We start from the raw sequence: 23,999 nt of genomic DNA, 5'->3' as shown, positions 1-23,999 counted from the left end.
CCCGTTGGGGTCAGGAGTGCACCGCTATGATAGTGGACCCTAAGGCTGACTGCTGCAGATAGAACTCGGGGTGGTTCAGGAAGGCAGGTCCCCTGGAGCACCAACACAGATCCCACAGTGAGTTAGAGCATAGATTCCCCAGGGCGCGGAGTCTAAGAGCCAGTTGGTGTTCACCAGAGCCTCTAGTGGTTAGGATGGACTGGGCTGCAACTGGCTCCAGGTCGCGGCCCCCAGGGTCTCCCAGCTCACACTCACGGTAGGCTACAGGAGGATGGAGAGGAAACAGCAGCCCAGGACAGCAAGGAATAGTAAGGAGGTAGCCAAATGTCGGGGCGACTAGCAGACAAGGATAACAGAGAACACGCCAAAAGTCAGGGTCACAGGCAAACAGGGATAGTCGAGAACGCGCCAAAGGTCAGGGTCACAAGCAGACAGGAATAGTCGGGAACACGCCAAGATCGGTAACAGAGACAGAGACAAACTTAGAGCACACGGCAAACAGGAAGCCAAACACACAATATTGCACGGCAAGGCAGGCTTGGAGAATACGGTGTTAAATAGTGGTTCCTGTTGAGGCTAGGGTGGAGCCACACAGAGGGAAGATTACTTAAGCATGCAGGTGTGAGAGCACAAGCCTCAAGGCTGATACACAGACCAGGTAAGAGACAGACAGGTCATGAATGTATTACTGCAAGGTCATGACATGGATCTTGACTAAATATTTCTACACAACCTATACAGCGCTACAAAAACTCCCTGACTAGACATCTGTTGAATGCAGCAAAAATCCTAATGCAGCAAAAATCCTAATCACTAGAGCGTGGAAAACTACACATACCCTCTTAAAGAATGGTTATGCGAGATTAATAATGTTCATGTTATGGAAGAAACTATGGCCAATGCATATGACCGTCTAGACCAGTGGTTCTCAACCTTCCTAGTGCTGTGACCCCTGGATAAAATTTCCCAAGTTGTGGGGACCCCTAACAGTAAAATTATTTTCGTAGCATGGGTGTGTCAGCACCCAAGGCAAGACAAGAAATTTGCACCCCTAACCCACAGATATTTAGCGCTCCCTGATTCCCTACCACTCGTACAGTATTAAAAACCCTTATGGTACATTTTAGGATGTACCACTCTTTCTCTTTGTTCTCTTTCTTTCCGTTTTATCTCTCACTATCCTAATTTCTCCGCCCTCTCCCCCCCTCCCTTTCTTGTTCTTTCTCTGATTCTTTCTCTCCCTTTTTCTTTGTTCCTCCCCCTCTTTTCCGCTCCCTTCCATGCATTCTATATTTTTATTCCTTCTCTTACTCCATTGGGGGGGAGTTGGGATGAGTGGCAATGCTGGTGGGGAGTTGGGATGAGTGACAATGCTGGTGGGGAGTTGGGATGAGTGGCAATGCTGGCGGGGAGATGGGATGAGTGGCAGTGCTGGTGGGGGGTGGGATCAGTGGCAGTGCTCAGGGGAGTTCTGAAAATCCAACTTAGGTGCTCTTGATCAAGGTCATCTGTTGATCTGAGAACTGTAGTGGGGACTTTTAATGGCAACTATAATCACATGTAGTGTTACTCACTGTGTCCCCGACTTTGTGGTGTTTCGCAGCAGTGACACCTATGCCGAAATCAGGAGATAGGGTCTCCTCCAGCCCCTCCCACTTCACATTCTTCACCAGTCAGCTGACTTCTAGTCTCTGATCCCCAGCCATGCCGTGAACTGAATGGGCGGCTGCGAAAAGGCTGGATGGGCGACCACGGGCTCCAAGAATAGCCCAGCTGGGCAGCCACGGAAAGTCTGGGAGAGCAGTGCAGACTTCAGGAACAGCCCAGGATTCGGTGACCCCTGGCAAATTGTCATTCAACCCCCGAGGGGGTCCTGACCCCAGGTTGAGAACCTCTGGTCTAGACCATCATCATAAAATCTGGAATACACGGGTTTCATATAGATTTTCTGATGAATATAACCATATTATGCAAGTGTGAAAGAAAATCCTCTGCTCCCACCAATCTGGTCATATATTCCCATACACTTTACATGTACGATCCAAGATGTGACTTTAACTGACTGATCGATTCAGGCCATTTGCCATTTGTTATTGTTATTAGGCTTCTTAGTTTATACATTTATTTATTTTATCTTAATTTTTTTTTCTCTCTCATTTTCCCCCACAAACATTATTGATATATGATTTTGCTGTAGAACCCCTTCTATATTATCTTTCTCCATCTGGTAACTCAGATTTTCTTTCTTGATATATTATACTACTAAGTTAATTTCTACTCATGATCACTTATTAATGTTTAAAAACGACCACTTATTGTATACTTTGATACGTTCTTTATTATACGTATGCATTGTATAACTTGTATACTTTAAAAAACTTTACGATAAAAATTATATTGTGAAAAAAAAAAAAAAAAAAAGAGAAACTCGTATTGATGAACTTCATACTTACAAAATACACACACTAGGAAATGTTTATAAAGCTGTGAAGGTAACTTCACGAAACATTCGCTGGTGAATCAATCAGTCATTTAAAAATACATGCACTAGGAACATTCATCTGTAGTGAATATTTGGTGAATGTCGTATGAATTGCTTTATACATATGTCCCACTATCTGTTCATCCATACAAGTACAACCTACAATAGAAGTTAATTAGATCCAGTAATATGCATAGGGAATTTCTAATAAAATAAGCTTGGGCCTATCTAGTGCTAATGAGCTGGCCTATCAGAATAGATCACTTGCCAGATTAAAAGGAAATTTGTGCAGACTTTGCTGTCCAGAAACTTATGAATATTCAAAGGATTACTCTCTTTACCTGCATGTATTTAACTGATTTTAGCATTATAAAGACAGTATATACCTCTCCTGCTCTGTGTTGATAGAAGTCTCTGGCTTCAGACTCAGTCATCATCTTCTCTTCATCAGCTAAAATCTCAAACCCAGCCTCTTGTATCTGAGATAAACACAATAATTTTATAGTATGTTTTATTCACATTTCTAACGTACTCACCAAAAAGCTTTAACAAGATCATTAACATTAATAGATATATATTTCTTACCTTCATTATTATTTCATCTGCCTTTCCATGAGCGACAGCATCAGGTTTAATAATAGCCACTGTGTAAGACTTCCCTGATGGAACTTCAACAGTATAATAAAATGTAAGATGAAAATGATGAACTTATAAAACAAGAATATATTGCATCATTTCTGTGTGATAAATGCAATGGGCTTACTGAGATTTTTATTACCAAAAGATTTAGGCTTAGAGCTGAATCAGTTGACTACTCTCCTATGTACCTATCTGACAGTGCTTACTTACTGAGGGCGGGCTTAATGTCTTTTAATTTACTTTAGGCCACCAATAGACCAAGGAGGAAAACCTAAAAGCCTGCAGGCAGCATGATCAGCCAGTGGGACCATGAATAAGAAAGTTATGTTGGAAAAAACTACGCTCATGTAAATAGTAAGAGGAGAAACTGGCTCATAACTCAGGTAAGAGGAATAAGGATTGGGATAGCCAGGCAGCAAAATCAAGCTTGATGGTGGGTTCCTCAAAACATCAAATTGTTGCCAGCAAAAAAACAGTTGGAATGGGTGACAATCATCTCAGTTCTGTAGTTCAATTTGAGTGGGAAACCCCTTAATATGTGGAAAATTGAATTGCTCCTTATTTTTTACTTACACAGTTCATCATCCTCAGCCTGTGTTGGGATAGGTGATGTCTCCTCTTCTTCCTCTAGAAGTGCCTCATCTTTCACCTTAGAAAACATTGAAGTGATTCCCTAATACATTGTAATGAGCCTTACACATGAAATCTGCTCTAAACAAGTAGTAAGCTGTTAATGTGATAGGGATATTCCTGCGCTACCGTAAATGGAGAGAGAGCATGGAAAATAACAAAAGCTAAAAAATGGACAGCTGCATGCACCAAAACTGGGGACAGACAACCCAAACTATGACAAATGAATAAAGGGAGGGGGTGCTGCGCTAACCAAAAAGGTGGTGGGGGTGTAGAAGGTCTCTCAATGGGTAGTCCGTAAAACAAGGGTTAGAGGGATGCTAGAATCAACATGTCATGTTGTAAATCATGTGTTCAAAGGACCAATCGATAGAATATAATGCAATGTAGTAATATATGTGAAAAATGCACAGGTGCCAGTCAGGCTATGATGAGCTAATCAAGCTGAAATAACATTTCTGACATACCCTGGGACCATAAATAAAGATAAAAATCGCTAAAAGTTGAGTAAATATGTAATCTATATCGAATAATATACCTGTGCAAAAGGGCATGGAAAGTGCATGGTGCTATAGAACCCAATCCTCTAAACTAAGAAGCAAATATCTCACACTGCAGAAACCAACAGTGCGTGATCCTCTATATGTAAACTAAATGTACCGCTACTCCCATGTACATAAAAACGTAAAAACAAGTGATGCAAAAAATATCTAGTGCATAAACTATGTGCCGTCACCGATCACGTGACTTCTGCAGGGGATCATCCCCTGCAGAAGTCACGTGATCTGTGACGTCATGCGTAGGGACGGATTGGGCACTTCTGATTGACAGAGGCTAACGAGCTCGCCGCTCGTAGGATTGTAGCATTGATCTGTCATTTTGTATGTGAGTACCTGCATTTATTTTGAATAAAAGTTCCATGGTTTAAACTTTATCACACTATGCGGTACCCCTTTGTCCTTTACCATCGGTACACTTATATGTGAGGCACGGAGGTGGAGTTAGGACCCGCGCTGGTCCAGGATCAACACCAAAAGAACACAGCATACTACACTGGCCCGCAGCTGACAGGGTAACAGCAGGCGTGTAAGCAGTGCAGCCCAGGACCCCGAGTAAAGATTACCATCATCTGCTAGTAGATCACTGCGATTTACCTAGCACCGCTAGGTAAGGGGCCACTGCTCACTTAAGTGTGTTTGCACACGAAGAAGACTTACATGTCTGTCACCCCTCTGGCACTTCACTTTTTAGTTGTTTTTTTTGAGCACAGTGAAATCCTTTTGATGCACCCCAAAGGATTTTTCTACTATTGCTTGTGGACATTATCACTCTGACTGTTTGTGTTTATATTTAGTACTGGTAACTGTTATATTACACAGAGGTATCACACACTGTTGGCACATTGTGTGAATTTAGATCACTTTATCACTTAGCACGATGCACTTTATATGCATTTTTTGCACGCTATGTATTGATATTTAAGATTGCACTTATTTATGTGTTTACCGCTAGATGATTTTCATTTTATTTATTCATTTTGCGGATTGATTGGCACATAGTTTATGCACTAGATATTTTTTGCATCACTTGTTTTTACGTTTTTATGTACATGGGAGTAGCGGTACATTTAGTTTATATATAGAGGATCACGCACTGTTGGTTTCTGCAGTGTGACATATTTGCTACTTAGTTTAGAGGATTGGGTTCTATAGCACCATGCACTTTCCATGCCCTTTCGCATAGGTATATTATTCGATATAGATTACATATTTACTCAACTTTTAGCGATTTTTATCTTTATTTATGGTCCCAGGGTATGTCAGAAATGTTATTTCAGCTTGATTAACTCATCATAGCCTGACTGGCACCTGTGCATTTTTCACATATATTACTACATTGCATTATATTCTATCGATTGGTCCTTTGAACACATGATTTACAACATGACATGTTGATTCTAGCATCCCTCTAACCCTTGTTTTACGGACTACCCATTGAGAGACCTTCTACACTCCCACCACCTTTTTGGTTAGCGCAGCACCCCCTCCCTTTATTCATCAGTAAGCTGTTAATGCTTTTTTTTAATAGGCTGCACACATGGGAGTATTTGCCTGTGCAGCGTAAATACATATACTTCTGGTGAGTCAGGTGTCCTAGAGCTGCTTACAGCTGGCTACAGACATGAATGGGTGAATAATCCGAAAAAATAAACCAGTGCACTCCTTTAAAGTGGATGTAAACCCTCACATATACCCAGTGAAGTGAACAGCCTCAGGTGATACACAGAAATGAAAAAAAATCTCCCTATATAGGTTTTACATGTACATCTGCTGTCTTCAGCTTTATATATTCTTTAGAAAGTTCAAATCCTGTTTAGAGATTTTCTCTTCCTGTTCAGCACACCTTCTCTCCACATAGGTAGAGACTTTCACTGCTGTTGGTTGAAAAGCTCAGCTCTGTGTTAATCTATTTATAGCATCCTCTATAACACAAAACTCAGGCTGCTTTTATATCAGTTGAAGGAGAACCTGTCAGAAGTTATCAGGCTGATAACAGAAGAATGGAGCAGGAGACAGCTACGGGACATAGTGCTTTAAAGAGAGATAAGAAAACACTGCAGATTTCAAATTTCATGAATCGGGTTTACATCCACTTTAAGTGATGAAACCTCAAAAGTCAAAACAGCAATGCATATAAATAAATTGCTACATGTACGAAAAAAACAATTTGTAAAAAAAATCTTTCATAACAGTTAAAAAAAAACTAGTCCCATTGAAAAAAAAATGCAATTTGGTGGTGAATGTCCCAGTGACTTATCGGTGTTCAGATCGACAGACAGCGTAAAAAAGTGCTCATAAGGGTGCCATCTCCACAGACTCACGCCTCTTACCAGAAGTATATGATCTCTGATTATAGAGATCTCGCTACAAAGATTTCCAATAGGCTCAGAAGATAGAAAGGGATTCCTCCAGATCCAATCTCAATAAGGTTGTCATCCAAGGATATCAGCTGATGTGTGCTTGTATGTGCTGACTCATAGTAACTCTCATGCATGTGCGGAAAGAGGAAGAAACTTCATAGTGTAACAGGCTATTTCTGTATTCGCCAATTTTTTTGTAGCGAGTGAGATCTTTACAATCTGAGATTATTTACTTCTGGTAAGAGGCGTGAGTCTATGTGGGGATGGCACCCTTATGAGCACTTTTTCACGCTGCGTGTGTCGATCTGAACACTGATAAGTCGTTGGGACATTCACCATGAAATCGAATTAGTTTTTTTGGGGGGGAGTAATTTTTTATGAACTGTTATGAAAGTTTTTTTTTATAAATTTATTTATTTGCACATGTAGCAATTTATTTATATGCATTGCTGTTTTGACTTATTTTTGAGGTTTGATCACCTAGAGAAGCGCACAGATTTTTTTTTTTTTTCTGATTATTTTTGTGTTCAGGCTTACCAGGTTGCGGCTCTCATGTGTTTTATTGTAATTATTGTATATCTTATTTTCACTTTTTTAAGTTGCTGGGTAGGATAAGGGCAGGATTCATTTTTTTTGGTTATATATTATGAATGAGTGAATGCATTGTACGCAGCTGTAGCGCACATGCACATATGTAATACTCCGAGGTGTTCTCTGTGCATTACATCTGTGCACATACACTACTTTACACAAATAGCTGTGTACTGCTGCCTTCACCCATTCATGTCTATGGGCGGCAGCTCTAGGACATCTGGGACACCATAAATAAGCAGTATCTTTACACTGCATGGGCAATCACACCCATGTTCATGAAGCCTTACACAGTAAAACAAAGAATCTACTCATTTCTATTTATGAAAACATCATTTAGAACACATTTCATACAGAGTTGTAGATTCAGTCAATGTACTCATTTTTTATCTTCTATAAAACAATAAGGATCAGTTCACATTTGTCCGGCTGCGGTTTCAGTGTGTTTTTTAAAGTGTCCGGCATGGTTTTGTTGTCTTTTTGTTTAATGTTTACTTTAAATCACACCTGAACTGGACTGAAAAATGCACAGGACTCTTTTTAAAAATATGTGAACCGACTCTATAGAGAAGGATGTGGTGGATGTGGTTCCAAACGCATCCAATGTGTACATATGTGAACCGAGCCTAAATGTTTTTAGACACTTAACACTAATATCACAACTACGACTTCTATTTCTTATCACAGGTTGAGGGGTGGTACCAGGCAGGTAGAAATCACAGGGAGAATGATAAATGCCAGATCCTCTCGCCACCCTCATTTATACCAGGACTCATGCGCTTTACCTAAACTCACCAAACAGTTGTAGCAAAAGGTTCACTTTATTTTTGCATATTAATCGTCTCAATCGTCAGTGACCATGCAAACAATTTTCAACATATTAGGACATTTCTGTGTAGGATAATGACCAGGTCTGACACTCTGAGGAGAACTTTAATACCTTATTGTAAACCTCTACATGACCTAATTATTGCAAGTTCTAGGCAAATCTGCCACAATGTTTTTAATAATCAACTTCTGTTCTGAGCTCTCTGACACTTATAGGATGACATATAACAAAGAAGATAGAGCAAAGTAACAATGAGGGGACTGAAACATATTATCCATTCATTATGAGATTGAAATGCCAGTACTTATGAAATAAATGCAGTAGTACATAATAGGGTTGATTTACTAAAGGCAAAAGGGCTGTTCACTTTGCAAGGAGAGTTGCACAGTACAAAGGAATTTTCCCTACAGCTTAGTGAATGTGGTGAAATTTCACTTTGCAAAGTCTGATTTTTTGCTTGCACGTGATTGGATGATGGAAGTCAGCAAAGCTTCACCTCATTCACTAAGCTCTGGGGGAAATTCTCCTGCAAAGTGTAACTTCCCTTGCAAAGGGAACTATTTCCCATTAATAAATCAACCCCAATGTGTCATTGTGTGCGTGGTTTATCATCCTTGAGCCATCTTCAAATTTCATTTATTAAAAGAAGTTCTACTTTGTAAAAGAAAAAAAAAACACACACAAGTATGAAACCCACTTTACATGGAAAACAGTTTGTTTCGGTACTGGTAGCATCCCATATTGGACTGATTGGACCAAAAATGTTTGGTTCTGATAAGGTAAGTCTGGGTTTTCACGGGTTACGAGAAGTATTAGGGGTTAGGTTATACTGTATGTCAGATTGTTAGGTTTAGGGGTTAAATGTTGGGATCAGATTAAGGGTTAAAGTTAAATACTGAGGATTCGGTTAAGAAATAATGTTTTGTCAAAGTTAGGTAAAGGGTTAGGGGAAGATGACGAACTAGGGGTTTTAGGGTTGGGGGGGGGGTAGGAGTTAATTTGTTAAGGGATTCCTAGGGTTAGTGTGGAGCCAGAACATGCAGGGGAGCTGGAGTTTTCTTGAACACTCAACACTAACTGCACCAGTTACTTGGCGCCAGAAGAACAATGTACCATATTTTCCAAGTGGTGAAGGACATTTCTCAAAGAGAACATTTGTTTTATTTAGAACTCTAGGGTGGTGATGGAACTGAAGGTCTTCTTTGACTTTATTTTGGGTAAACAGACAGTGAAAATTAGGACAGTTGGTATTAGTGCTCATGTAGCTCCATGGTAACAGAGATATTAGGACTAACAAAAACTATATTTAAATTGATACAGGGCAGATGCTAGAGTATAATGTCTGGAACTTTGTCATACATCTACACAACTGTACATATGCAAAAGAAAAACTGTTTCTTACCACTTTGCGATCTAAGCCTTGGTTCAAAACTTTCTTCTCTGCTTCAAGTTGGTCTATAATAGTTTTCTGTAGTAATGGAGCATTGGCTCCTCTCACTACGGCAACAAGTTCCCCTCCCTTGCAAGAAAATAGCAGTCATAAATCAGACAAGTAAATAGTACAGAAAATCAAAGACATTTTTTTCAATGATAATGATTAGAGTACAAAAATAAAATGATCTTATATATTTGTGATTTTTTTCTTTGAGCAGGTACTCTTAGTTCTGCAAAACACTGCTGTATGTGGGGATAATCCATGGCAATCACCGCCTGCTAGAGTTCTAGGTTTGGATAAAAATTAATCTTACAAGACCCCAAAAATACACAAAGTAAAGTAGTTACATAGTTACATAGTAGGTGAGGTCGAAAAAAGACACAAGTCCATCAAATCCAACCTATGTGTGTGATTATATGTCAGTATTACATTATATATCCCATGTTGCAGTCGTTCATGTGCTTATCTAATAGTTTCTTGAAACTATGGATGCTCCCCGCTGAGACCACCCCCTGTGGAAGGGAATTCCACATCCTTGTCGCTCTTACAGTAAAGAACCCTCTATGTAGTTTAAACCTCTTTTCTTCTAATTTTAATGAGTGGTCACGTGTCTTATTGAACTCCCTTCCGCGAAAAAGTTTTATCCCTATTGTGGGGTCACCAGTATGGTATTTGTATATTGAAATCATATCCCCTCTCAAGCGTCTCTTCTTCAGAGAGAATAAGTTCAGTGCTCGTAACCTTTCCTTTAAAATAAGTAAAATAAGAAAGTACAGCGTCTTGGTGCAAAATCTGAACAGGCACCCAGCCACATCAGCTTCTAATGATGCCAATCTCTTTATAAGAGGTATATTTATTTTTATAGAAGTCACATAAACCTACTAAAGATTTACACATCAAATACAAGTAAAGAAAAGTATTATGAAGTAAAAATAAATGTCACTTTATTCTGTGTAGTTATAGTTTCTGGACTTAAAATCAACTGGTAAACAAAAAAGAACAGTTTTTATGGGTCCCAAGATGTAATAACTCATGGCCAGCTGCACCTTTAATTTTTCTGTACTCATATCTAATCCAGATATTTATTAATATAATTATTATTTTCAAGGATGTTGATAGAGTTATATAATGAGCTGCTCAACAAAGAGCCATATTATTGAATATAAACTGGTAATTGCTATAATTAGCTCTCAATTATTAAATAGTTTGGTGTTTAGGTATTTTTGTTCTTCCAGTGGCCCTAAATATAACTCACAGCAAAGAAAAGAAAAGTGGGTTCGCATTTGCCTCTGTATTTCTCGAGTGCATCAATACTATCAGCTTCAGCCTGCAACAGAAAATATAAGGTTAGTAAACATCAAACAAGGCAAAATCTGTATAAACAATTCTTTAAAAGCACCACTGATTAAATCCCTATTCACACCCATGTGTCACGCATGGTACTTGGCATCCTATTGTTTTTAATGGGTCTGGTTCCCATATATGCTTTGCTGTGCATCACGGAAAAAGGTCAGTTGCATTTTTTCATCCAGCGATCTGCGTTATGGGGCCCAGTCAGCTGGAATGCATGGAAATGCATGATACATGCGTTTTCGTGTGCTGTAAATGAATCGTTACTGAGACTCGTTCCTGGAAACAGTAGTTTTTGCCTAGCTACATTTTGAAAACATATAGCATAAAAGCATGGTTTGAAAAATGGATGAAAACGTCATACTGAATGGCACCCCAAAGCACGAAGGTAACGCAGCTCCAACGCACACATGTTACAGCTTTGGCAGAAAAAATGTTGCATGTATGCTTTTTGGTCCATTCCTGCGCATCCACAGCTCATTCAAAACAAATGAGCACATGCTAATGCATGACACAATTAATGTAAAAGTGTAAAACCAGCCATAATAATAAGTGCACAAGCGCTAAATACAAGAACAAAAATATAATATATCACAACTTACCAGTCCTTAGATGTGAGTCTGCATTTTTCGTTTTCTAGGGTGCCCAATGTTAGTTCACCTCTACATTTTTTTGTAAAGGTGAACTGACTCTTTAAATACTTAGTTTAGCCAAGTGAAGAACATGTATGACAGGATGAAAATTTGAGCCATGTGAAAACCAGGCAGTGACCCAAGTCAGTTAAAATTGCAGAACTTTTGTGTTTGACTAAAGTGTAGGGTATGTTAGGTATATCCTAGACCCATTGTAACCATAGGTATATATTGGTGTTGATTTACTAAAGGCAAAGAGACTGTACACTTTGCAAGTGTAATTGCCCTCTCCAGGGCTCCCCAGAGCTTAGTGAATGTGGTGCAGCTCTTCTGATTTCCATCATCAATCATGTACAAGCAAAAGTGCAGTTTTTTTAGTTTTCCTTGCACCTGATTTGGTATTCTTTACAAAGTGAAGCGTTACTACATTCACTAAACCCTGGGGAGCCCTAGGGAGTGCAACTGCATTTGCAAAGTGTACAGTCTATTTGCCTTTGGTAAATCAACCCCATCATCTCAGTGACCTGCACTGGATGTCTACCATGGGCAAGTGCAGTCACACTTCTGACACTTCAGGGTGTGCATCTGCATGTACCCCAGGAGCAAGATTTATCCAAATTAGGAAATAACATACAACAAAAAAAACTAAAACCAAGTAGCAAAACGGCCTTGCATGATGTCAGCCTTAGTAGCATTTATTTGTATCAATTGTAGCACAGACCCAGGACTGGTCTGGCTGTCCCTGATAGGCACATAGCAGCCAGGCACACGATAGCTCAAAGTCACTCGAGTCAGAAAATATGTTCGTGTCTTTTTTGCAGTTTATTTGCTGAGAGAACTGGGATAGGGTGAGGGTGATCTACGGGATACTATAAAAACTTCTAACAAAACTTTAATGGCGCACTCTTACTCTGATCTACTCCTTCAGGGTGAGAACCGCCCTCTTGACTGTGAAGGGTAATTAGATTTGAAACAGGAACAATTTTCCTGGATTTACTGTAGCAAGCTCTCCCAAATAGTGCAAAAAAAAAAAACAACTCTAGAATCTTTGTGGCAGGTACTCACTGTGCCCTGTATACTGTAATAGCACCTTCAGTACAAGTCAGCTTCTGTACTTGTTGCCTGTGATCTGGATCCTAGAGATTTCTGCGTGCTTTCAGGATGCTAGGTCAGAGGCACCCCCAAGGCCTAACAGGAGCTGGGACCCCAAAAGGACTTTTATTGATGTTGCAGGTAGTCTCCCAGGGATGCCTCAGTCCTCAGGCTGGTTCCTACTCTCCCAGAAACAAGAGGAAGCTATACTAAGGCCCCAGCCTATTTATACCCCTCTCAGCCCCCTGCTGATCACTCACTCTCCTGACCACGGATTGGCTAAAAAGGCCAGGGTCAAAGCTCTCCTGTCCACTATATCCTAAAACTTAGTGGGATCCAGGGGAAAGTAGCTGAGCCTGCGACAGCAGAACCTAAAACAGACACTAACAAACGATTGCTGCTCTCCCTGATTACAGGGAGGCCAAAAAACTAAGTTTATTTAACACTAGCAGCCTACAGAGAGGCACTACACTATAAATGGTAGCTATCAATAAACCATTTTTGTAAAAGTGTGTTTTTTCAGTAAATCCTATCTCAATTTGATATTCACACAGAACCAGAAAAAAGTGGACCTATAAACCTAACACCCTTGGTCCAGGGTCTCCAGTAAACAACGTTTAGAAATGTTACCTGGGTACTTTCAACTAACTGAAAAAAGTGATTTCTACAGGGACATAGTCCTGTTTTTTTTATAGTTTATATATAGTCGTTTTGGGTTTGCTTTTTCAGTATATATTTCTGGTCTCTGGAAGTCTTTGAAACAGTTTAATTTTTTTCAATAGGGGAAGAAGAGATGGAGCTGAAGTACCCAGAGTTCTGTGAAGAATCCATAGAGAAGGAGAACAGAGGTGCGTAGTGCAGAGCAGGGCTGTTTGCAGAGCCGACGCTACTTATAGGCAAAGTAGGCGCCGGCCTAGAGTGCACATCAGTCGGGGGCACTGCGCTGGCAGGGTAGCAATCCCTCCCCCCCCCCGCTCTGAGGCTCTGTAAAAAGGCCGCTCTGCTGCCCTCAATATAGCACACAATATAGGACGCTCGCACACAGAGCCAGACTGATGTTTATGAAGAGCTGAGGCGCTGCAGGGGCCGGGGTACCCATGAGACACAGTAAATAGGGGCGGAGCCTGCAAGGCATGCATTTCCATTGGGCGGGACTCAATGTGGGGTGGCCGGCCTCATTCTCAGCCTGCCTTCTTCTCTGGTGCATGTGTAAGGCGAAGCTCTGCAGACTATGAGAGAGCGAGAGCACCAGGGAGGTTACCTGGTAAGTTAGTTCTGTAGCGGCAGGATATATGAAGAGTCGACAGAGGGAATCCATCATATTTTAGTAGTGGCTGCTGATCTGCTGGTTGCTAACGTCGTTTAATTTATATATAAGCCCAAATGTTGCTAACCTGTAATGCTCAAACTAAAAATCAATATACTACCCTAGCCTGTCTATATACCACCCTAACCTGTGCATATACTACCCTAGCCTCTCTATATAATACCCTAGCCTGTCCACATACTACCCAAGCCTGTCCACATACTAACTTAGCCTGTCTATATACTACCCTAACCTTTCTATATACTACCCTAGCCTGTTTATATACTACCCTAACCTGTCCATATACTACCCTAGCCTGTCTATACAGTATACTACCATAGCCTCTCTATATATTACCCTAGCCTGTCCATATACTACCCTAGCCTGTCCACATACTACCCTAACCTGTCTAGATACTACCCTAGCCTGTCTAGATACTACCCTAGCCTGTCTCTATACTACCATAGCCTGTCTCTATACTACCCTAGCCTGTCCATATACTACCCTAGCCTGTCTATATACTACCCTAACCTGTCCATATTCTACCCTAGCCTTTCTATACAGTATACTACCCTAGCCTCTCTATATATTACCCTAGCCTGTTGATATACTACCCTGGCCTGTCCACATACTACCCTAGCCTGTCCACATACTACCCTAGCCTGTCCAAAATGAGGTTTCGCCTAGGGTGTCAAAAATCCTTGCACGAGCCCTGGCTGTTTGTACTGTGAGACAGAGGGTCACTTCATACTGCACTCTGTACTCTGTTTCACTATTGATTTCTATATCACTTATTTTGGACCCCTGAATGCTGTAAGTAACGCAGACATCAGTAGTTTATCCCTTGGCTGTTGAAAGTGGTTGTAAAGCCTAAACATGTTTTACCTTAATGCATTTCTTATATTAAGGTAAAAAAAATGTTTAGGCATCAGCATCCCCCCTACCCCCAGTTTTGAAAACCTGAACCCTCATTCGATCCAGTGCTGTGCGCGTCTGCAGCTCTTCTCTCCCCTCACTTCCATGTCACGCTGGCTTTGCTGGGGCACCAGGAGCCATTGGCTCCCAGTGCGGTCAATCAAAGACAGCGACGAGGGAGCGGGGGTGTGTCAATGGATGCAGCAGCAGGGCTCAGGAGCGAGCAATCACAAGTGCCCATGAGAAGCAGCTTCCCATGGGGGCACTGGAAAAAGAGGAGGAGCCAGGAGCGCCATCATGGGACCCGAGCGGGTAAGCATAGACATGTTTGCTATTTATTTATTTTTTATTACCGTATATACTCGAGTATAAGTTGACCCGAATATAACCCGAGGCACCTAATTTTACCACAAAAAACTGGGAAAACATATTGACTCGAGTATAAGCCGAGGGTGGGAAAATGCAGCAGCTACCGGTAAACAATGCCCATCTGCAGCCTCACTGTGCCCATCTGCAGCCTCACTGTGCCCATCTGCAGCCTCACTGTGCCCAGTTGCAGTGTCACTGTGCCCAGCTGCAGCCTCACTGTGCCCAGTTGCAGTCACACTGTGCCCAGTTGCAGCCGTACCTTTTATTACTAAAACAGCGTGTGTCTCCCGCTGTGTAATCTATTCTGTTCAGCCTCTCCATTGAAACAAAGCCCGCCCCGCCTCCTCCTCGTCCGTCCGCATTACACAGCATGTGTCTCCCGCTGTGTAATGCATTCTGTTCAGCCGTCCATTGAAACAAAGCCCACCCTACCTCCTCCTCGTCAGTCCGCATTACACAGCATGCGGACTGTGTAATGTATTCTCCCGCTGTGTAATGTATTCTGTTTAGCCGTCCATTGAAACAAATCCCGCCCCGTCTCCTCCTCATCTGTGATAGGCGGAACATTGATACAGTTTCCCAGCATCGTATCAGTATTCCCCTATTATGGACGGACGAGGAGGAGGCAGGGTTTCAATGGACAGCTGAACAGAATGTATTACACAGCGGGAGACACATGCTGTTTTAGTAATAAAAATTATGGCTCACTCGAGTATAAGCCGAGGGGTAGTTTTTCAGCCTAAAAGATGGGCTGAAAAACTCGGCTTATACTCGAGTATATACGGTACCTTTACAATCGCTTGAACTTCCTGTGGGAAATTCTATAATTGCTGCCTCTACCTTTTTGTTTTTGCTATCAGAGTCTAAACTTTACACTGTACACTATGGGACAGGGCCGTTTTTTTGAAAAGTGGGCCTGTGTGCAAGACTTTAAAGCGGTAATAGTGAATACATGTCACAGAATTCAAGGGGATAAATGTGTGGGGATTTTCACAAAGTAAGTTTACAAGCTTCAACATCATTCAGATTAATAGGAATAGGCTAGAAATAATTGAAATACAATGTGGAAATGAAAATAAGAGTTTACATTTTGACCATAGATCCGCTTTAAAGTAGAACTAATGGCAAAACTATTTTTTTCCTTTTAGATAGAGTAAGGGTGGTTTATAACCCCTGTCAGATTTTTTTATTTTGCCATCTGTGGTTTCCCTTAACTTCCTGTCCCATAGCCAAAACAGGAAGTGAGCTGAAGTCCCCCCAAAGTGAGGGAATCCCTGGTTGTAACCAAGATCACCAGAAACTGTGTCCCCATTGTGTCCCCATCTATTACTCTTCTGGATGCAAATGAAAAATTGGGGATTTTATTTTACTTTCACTTTTGATGATAACAGTAAACAGGACATATAGAAAGGATGAATCTCCCTAACATGGGCACATGAAGCAGTAAAAACCTGACAGATGTTCTAATCCATCTCTACTCTATCCAAAACAAAAATAAAGTTTGGCCCTTAGTTATACTGAGCCCTACTATCCTGGGAGGACGTCATATGATGTCCCCCCAGGATCACGCCTCACAGGCCGAGCTTCGACACAATCTGTCACCCGCTGTGTCCACCGGATGCAGCCGATGACAGATCACCATACCTCCCAACTTTTTGAGATGAGAACAAGGGACACCTATTAGCAAAAGTATGTAGGCAAAGGGCACACACCCTGCCACGCCCCCTTATTGGATAATTATACAAAAAAAATATTAGTTAAACCCACATGTGCTTTCTTACCACTACTACTGTATTCCTTTATACTGACTTTTAAAATGTAGAAATGCAGCAATTTAGAAATTGAAAGGTTTAGCGCTGGGAAACACTTTTTGAAAGTTAAAAAGTGCATTTTATATACAACTATATAGATCAGACCAAAATGAGGGACAAATAAGAAGGAAAGTGGGACAGAAGGACTTTGTTCCCAATCAGAGACAGTCCCTCGAAATCAGGGACAGTTTGGAGCTATGGATTACTGTACCGACCCGCTGCTGGTACCATGTGATCACTGTGGCCAATCACAGCAGATCACATTACTTTGATTCATGCCTTTCATTGTGTACTATTGTGGTGAGCTCTGTCATTGGTCACAGTGATCATATGGTACAGACAGGGCCAATCACAGCCCATCTGTACCATGTGATTAGCTGTGGCCATTCACAGCTAATCTCAAAAGTAAACACTGATCAAATAGTTTTCAGTCAGAAAAAATTTGCTTATGACTGTAAAATTAACCGTTATAAACAATCATAGACTGTTAAAAAAAAAAAAATCAAAAAATCCTGATCACCTCCCCAGAGTACTAAAGTGTTACTATGGTAGCACTGTATTGCCCTGGTCAATGTATGTAAAAGAACAAAAACTGTAAAAAAAAATGTAATAATAATAAAAAAAAAAAAAATTACATTTTTTTTTTTTAATATACTGTCTTCAGTCAGTGTCCCTGATCACCACCACACCTGCAGCAGACAGCTCATACAGGGCTGTGTTTCCTGTTGTTCTCATAGGCTGTGAATGCTGGAATCCACCTGCATGAGCTGTCAGCTGCACTCCAGAGACACGGATGTTTAGGAGAAAACCACCCCCGTATTTTGCTGCAGGATTACTCTCATGCTTGTGTTTATGCTCCCTTTGTGAGCAGTTTCACTTTTGACTTATCATTAAATGGTTTACCACTACTGCACTTAGAGGTGCAGTGTTTCTTTTCCTTTGTTGCATTGGAGAGACTGCTTCTAGCTCTTCACACTGGCTGCCCTTAGTGCTGGTACATGGATTCTTCTCCCTCTTCATCTAAGGCCTCATTCACACGAGGCGGACTCAGTTTCCACGGATCTCTCTGTTGATCTCCGCTGAGCCGGCGGATGACAGGTCCCTCTCCGCTCACTGAGCGGGGAGGGGCCTGTCAGGCGCCACTGGTGCCTATGGAGGGATCGGATGAAAAGGGACAGCATCTTCGTTTTCATCAGATCTCACCCGATCCGATCCGCCAGCGACGGACCTGGACATAGGGCCATCTGTCTGCTTTTTGTGGATCGGACCGGGTCGGATGTCAGCGCACATGTCTCCGCTGACATCCGTTGCTCCATAGGTTAACATGGAGCGCCAGTTCAGGTCCGCCGTCAAAACTGACAGGCAGACCTGAACGGTCCGATCGTGTGAAAGGGGCCTTAGAGACTGTTGCTATGGACTTTTTCCCTCCTATTGGGAGACTCTTTTAATCACATTTATTTGACCTCCAGGGTCTCTCCTCAAATGAGCGCTGAATTTACTTTTTGTCTGTGGACTCTATAACCTTCCTACAGACTAAACAATATACATTGATTTGTGTTATTTTTACCAAAGAAATGTAGCAGAATACATTTTGGCTTAACTTTATGAAGAAAGATTATTTATTTGCAAAATGTTATAAAAGACAAAGAAAATCACTTTTTTTAAAAAAAAATTCTGTCTTTTTTCGTTTACTCAGCAAAAAAAAAAAAAACAGGGGTGATTAAATACCCCCGAAATAAAGCTCTATTTGTGTGAAAAAAAATTATAAAAATGTAATTTGGGTAAAGTGGTACAGTGTTGCATTACCGCGCAATTGTCATTCAAAGTGTGAAGTTGCTGAACCCTGAAAACTGGCCTAGGCAGCAAGGGGGTAAAAGTGTCCAGTATTGAAGCTGTAAAATAATGTATTTTCAGATGTTGAATAGTTTTTACATTCTGTTCAGTAACTCTACATGCATTCTTACCACAGCAAACTGTAAGAGATCGTCACCCAGTTCATTCTTAATTTTTCGGAATAGGCTGACGGCTGTTTTGCAAGGACCACACCAGGCCTGATACAGGTCCACCACTAAGAAAAAAAACAGATCAACGGAGTATCAGCATATCATTTGTTAGGTCACAATCCAAAATGAAAGACGTTAATGAGAAACCATCCATCAAACGCTAAACAAGATGCAATTCTGCCCTTTTTATTGTAATACTCTGTCCTTGATAGAGGAAACAGGTACTGTCAAGAACCTCATGCCGGTCTTGCTTATTCCAAGCGCACGTGCACAAACATGCACATATTGCCGAGCATATGAGCTTTTTTAAGCGTGCAAAGATGGCCACACGCATATGAGCATGCACAACACAGCGCTGGCACCTTGATGACCTATTTAACTTGAGGTTTAAATGATATCATCACTGAATGGACTTTAAGCTTATTCCCTGTGATCTGTGTTCCCGAAGTCTGCTTGACTCCATTCCTGACCCGACCACGTCTGACTCTTCTCTGGATTACCTTTGCCTGTTCATGTCTTCCCCGCTGACAGCTGAATGTAAACAAAAGAATGCCAGCATTAAAAAACTTAAAAAAAAAACTGTGTGCCCCCCCCAATCCTTATCAGGCCCTTCAGGTCTGGTACGGATTTTAAGGAGAATCCCGTTCCAAAATGTAAAAAAAAAAAAAAAGCGGGGTCACTCCCAAAATCCATACCTGACACTTATCTGAGCATGCAGCCAAGCAGGCCAGGAAAGGGGGGGGAGAGCGGGTGCCTGAACCATACCAGACCACATCCCCTCAACATGGACACCTTGTCCCCATGTTGATGAGGACAAGGGCCTCTTCCCCACAACCCTGGCCAAGTGGTTGTAGGGGTTTGAGGGGGGGGTGACTTATCGGAATCTGGAAGACCCCTTTGAAAGAGGGGGGCCCCCAGATCTTGCCCCCCTATGTGAATGACCCCTACTTATTCACCCAAAAAATGTAGTGTAAAAAAACACAGGAAGCAGTTTTTGACAAGTCCTTTATAAAAGAAAAAAGTCCCCTGGTGTAGATCGATCGTTGATCACGATGTCGCAGCTACCAATGACCTGCCCCTTAGCTATTTAACAGCTGTGAGACGGTGGGAGCCTTCGTCGGGTGCAGAACTCATCTTTTTTTACTTTTTTTTTTCGGGTCAGCGATAGTGGCTGGTATCATGATTGACGCTGGATCTACACTGGGGGACCTTTTTTTATTTTTGTATTTCTAATAAAGGATTTGTCAAAAACTGCCTCCTTTTTTACACTACACCTTTTTTTGGGGTGAATGAGTAGGGGTATTATGTACCTTATACTCATTCACATGTTAAAGGGAGCTTCCAGATTCCGATAAGTCAGCCCTCTCCACATCCCCACAACCACTGGGCCAGGGTTGTTGGGAAGAGGCCCTTCTCCTCATCAACATAAGGAGAAGGTGTTTTGGGTGAGCAGAGTCCCCCTTCCCCAACCCCCCCCCCCCCCATGTTGAGGGCGTGTGGCCAGGTATGGTTCCTTTCCTAGCCTGTGCGGCTGCATGCTCAGATAAGGGTCTGGTATGGATGCTGGGAGGGATTCCACGCCATTTAAAAAAAAAAAAAATTGGCATGGGGTTCTCCTTAAAATCCGTACCAGACCTGAAGGGCCTGGTAAGGATTAAAGTGGGGGGCCCCACACAGGTTTTTTTTAAAGTTTTTTAATGCCAGTATTCTTTTGTTTACATTCAGCTGTCAGCAGTGAATCCTGCTGACAGTTGATGAGTCGCTGGTTGTTAAGGACGTGGTGGCCGCCCACTCCTTAAGAACCAGCTATTCACAGTTTGTTAAGAAGCCCTTCCTATTAGAAAAAAAAATGCAAAACACATGCAAAAATGTATCAAAGATGCAACACTGTGTTTTTGGTGTCGGTTCATTGAAGTCTATTACACATAAAAACGCAATCTGCTGCAGGCAAAAAAAGTCCCTGACCCTTTCCAACAACGCAGTGGCTGAAAAACGCACAGATGTGAACATGTACCATAGGAAACCATGTTAAATGGACTGTATTGCGTTTCTGAAAAACACTAAAAACGCATAGGTTTGAACCTAGCCTTAAACCTTACATAATAAGTTGTGTGTTTGTATAAACCCTACCCTGTCCACCTTTAGGAGATCCCTGAAAACTCAGGGAAGCCTATCCCACACCCACCTAACAACTGTCCCCGAGACATCCCCATCAAATCATTCTCTGCAGCTATTACCTTTTGTACCACCAACCCCTCCCTTTAGAATTTAAGCTCTACGAGCAGGGCCCTCCTGTACCTTTTGTATTGAACTGTACTGTAATTGTGTTGTCCCCCCTACACATTTTAAAGCGCTGCGTAAACTGTTGGCGCTATATAAATTGTGAATAATAATAATAATAATACACTATAAAGTGTAATGGAGCCCACTCTGGCAACCATGTAGACCACTTTTGGTCATAAAAGAGAAATCTTTGGCTGATGTCTGTAAAGGTTTTTTATTTTTCCAGGTCATTGTACAGCTAGTAGCAGCCATGTTCAAGTGGATATGTTCTCCAATGTATGAGACATTTGGCCACCCATCTAAGTAGTTTCCTGTGCTCAAATGAGTGAGGAACATATCCCAATATTTATAGCCACACTGTCTCCTTAATTAATCACCATGCTTTGCGGCTAGCCCGATGTTTCATAAAGCAAGGAAATTGTCAGGCAGCATTTGCTTTAGATACATTCCCAGAAAGTCATAAAAGTCTCCTTATTGTAGGTGTGGTTAAAGAATGATAGACAAAGCAGTCTGCCACATATCATATTAGGCCTGCAGCATCAGCAGTACTTAGACCTTGAAGAAGGGGATAAATCCCAAAAGTTTGTCCTGAAAAATTGTATATTAGTGCAAATAAAAAAAAGTATCATGGACAGCACACGATTGTTTCTATCACGCATTCTGTCTTTCCTGTTGCTTTCTTATCCCTTCAGCAACAGTAAATCTTAAAGCTGTCTGTTGATCGACCTCTCATGGCTCTGATTTTAGGCACAGTGCAGAGAATAGAGCATAACTGAGCATGTGCAGGAGAGGATTGAGACAGTGCCTTACTGGATTTTAAACAGTATAGGCACTTATTTTTAATGTTTTATATATCTATACCTGCAAAAGGGGCCGGTCTGAAGTGATCATGCAGGACTTAATTTTCTGACTAAAGTTCAATTTAAATTATATTCATGGTGGTTTACCTAGGAGTCCTTTGGAAGAGAGAGTCTCCTCCCACTGCTCCTGATTACTTATGATAACCTGATAATGAAAAGAAAAGATTTAAAGTTATTAAAACAATTAGGACTGGAAGGGTTATATAATGGCAACGTTTATTTTCATATTTCAAGGTTTGCATTCAAAGTAGATTTAAACCGTAAATAAATGGTATTTTATTCAAGTGTTGTGTAACAAACAATTGCCATGCTTTTTTTTTTATCCTTTGCTGCATCCAAGTGTTTAGAATATTCTCTAGGCTCTTTGCAGCCCTTTCCTGTCTTCAAACATGTGCTCAAGCCTCAGCTGAATTAACTAGACTGCATTCTGTGCCGTGCATCGACCCCACAGGGATGCACATTCAGAGATGTGTATGAAGATCTATAAAGATCTGTGCAGTGCGTGTCATTGGTTTGAACAGGCTGGCTGTACGCAGCTGCATAGACAGGGGCGGGCTGGGCCGGGGGGGCAAGGTGGCAATTATCCCCTAGGGTGCACTAACTTATATTCAAAATGGCCTGCTGACAATTCTTTTATTTTGTGGAGGAAGGAAGTCGGGGCCGAGGGCACAGCCACGGTGGCCGCCAACTAACTGGGCCCATTGGGCTGCCTCGGAGGGGGGGGGGGGGGGCGAGCGCCAGATTACACAGAGCAGGGATCTCCCACTAACCTGGCTACCACTGTCATACGAAGGCATTTTAGTCAAAAGAGTATGACTAAAACTAAATTGAAATTTGACGTCAAAATTACCACTGGTCTGTAGTGCATGTTCAAACCTAAATACTATAAATAATAACATATTAGATTTTTCACTTCAGCAGTATATAATGAGTTTGGAAATTGTAGAGAAATGCTTAAATAATGCATTACAATTTAACTACACCCATTCGATTTTAGACGTCTAAAATGATTTTAGTCAACTATAATGTACTGGAGATTTTAGTCGACTAAAATGTAGGACATTTTAGTTGAATAAAATGTACTGGAGATTCAGTGGACTAAATACGACTAAAACTATGACTAAACCTAAAATAATTGAAATTTGCTGCCACAATTAACACTGCTGATGAGGCTGCACTGATGGGCACTAGCGACGCTGCACTGATGGGCACTGATCAGGTTGCACTGATGAGGCTGAGCTGATGGGCACAGGTGAGGCTGCATTGGATGGGCACTGGTGAGGCTGCATTGGATGGGCACTGGTGAGGCTGCATTGGATGGGCACTGGTGAGGCTGCATTGATGGGCACTGGCGAGGCTGCATTGGATGGGCACTGATCAGGCTGCACTGATGGGCACTGATAAGGCTGAGCTAATGGGCACTGGTGAGGCTGCATTGTTGAGCACTGATCAGGCTGCATTGATGGGCAATGATGAGGCTGCACTGATGGACAATGGTGATGCTGCATTAATGGGCACAATAATATTATTCTTGATATTACTAGAAAAAAAAAGCCTTTGAAAATTTGTTTGCAATAACTCCATCAGTAACACCAGCAAAGCAGCTTCATTATTATCCCATTAAAGAAGAAGAGAATTGTGCGCTGCATTTGGAGATTTCATAATTTGCCACGTCATGAATGTTAATTCTCCATTACAAATGCTAGTTTACAAGACCGACCGCTTCTGCTTCTGAGCATGTGTGTTTGTACTTTGACTTTTGTCCGACAGACTTGTGTACGCACGATCGGAATGTCTGACAACACACATTTGTTGGTGGAAAATTGAGAACATGCTAGTCAACATTTGTTGT

General features: G+C 41.5%; 1 protein-coding gene across 1 annotated transcript in view; it reads right to left on the bottom strand.

Annotated features, from left to right (window-relative positions):
* NME9 (NME/NM23 family member 9) overlaps positions 1–23,999 on the bottom strand; it is an 81,402-nt gene that overhangs the window by 49,761 nt on the left and 7,642 nt on the right. Inside the window, exons 2-8 of the mRNA XM_073633426.1 lie at positions 22,235–22,292; positions 18,966–19,069; positions 10,782–10,853; positions 9,494–9,610; positions 3,695–3,770; positions 3,068–3,150; positions 2,869–2,961 (exon numbers count right to left, since the gene is read on the bottom strand). Of these exons, the coding sequence (XP_073489527.1) occupies positions 2,869–2,961; positions 3,068–3,150; positions 3,695–3,770; positions 9,494–9,610; positions 10,782–10,853; positions 18,966–19,069; positions 22,235–22,292 (603 nt within the window). The remainder of the gene's footprint in view (positions 1–2,868; positions 2,962–3,067; positions 3,151–3,694; positions 3,771–9,493; positions 9,611–10,781; positions 10,854–18,965; positions 19,070–22,234; positions 22,293–23,999) is intronic.

The sequence above is a fragment of the Aquarana catesbeiana genome, linkage group LG06 (assembly GCF_042186555.1).
Source record: "Aquarana catesbeiana isolate 2022-GZ linkage group LG06, ASM4218655v1, whole genome shotgun sequence".
NCBI lineage: Eukaryota > Metazoa > Chordata > Amphibia > Anura > Ranidae > Aquarana > Aquarana catesbeiana.
This window is presented reverse-complemented; position numbering and strand designations above follow the sequence as displayed.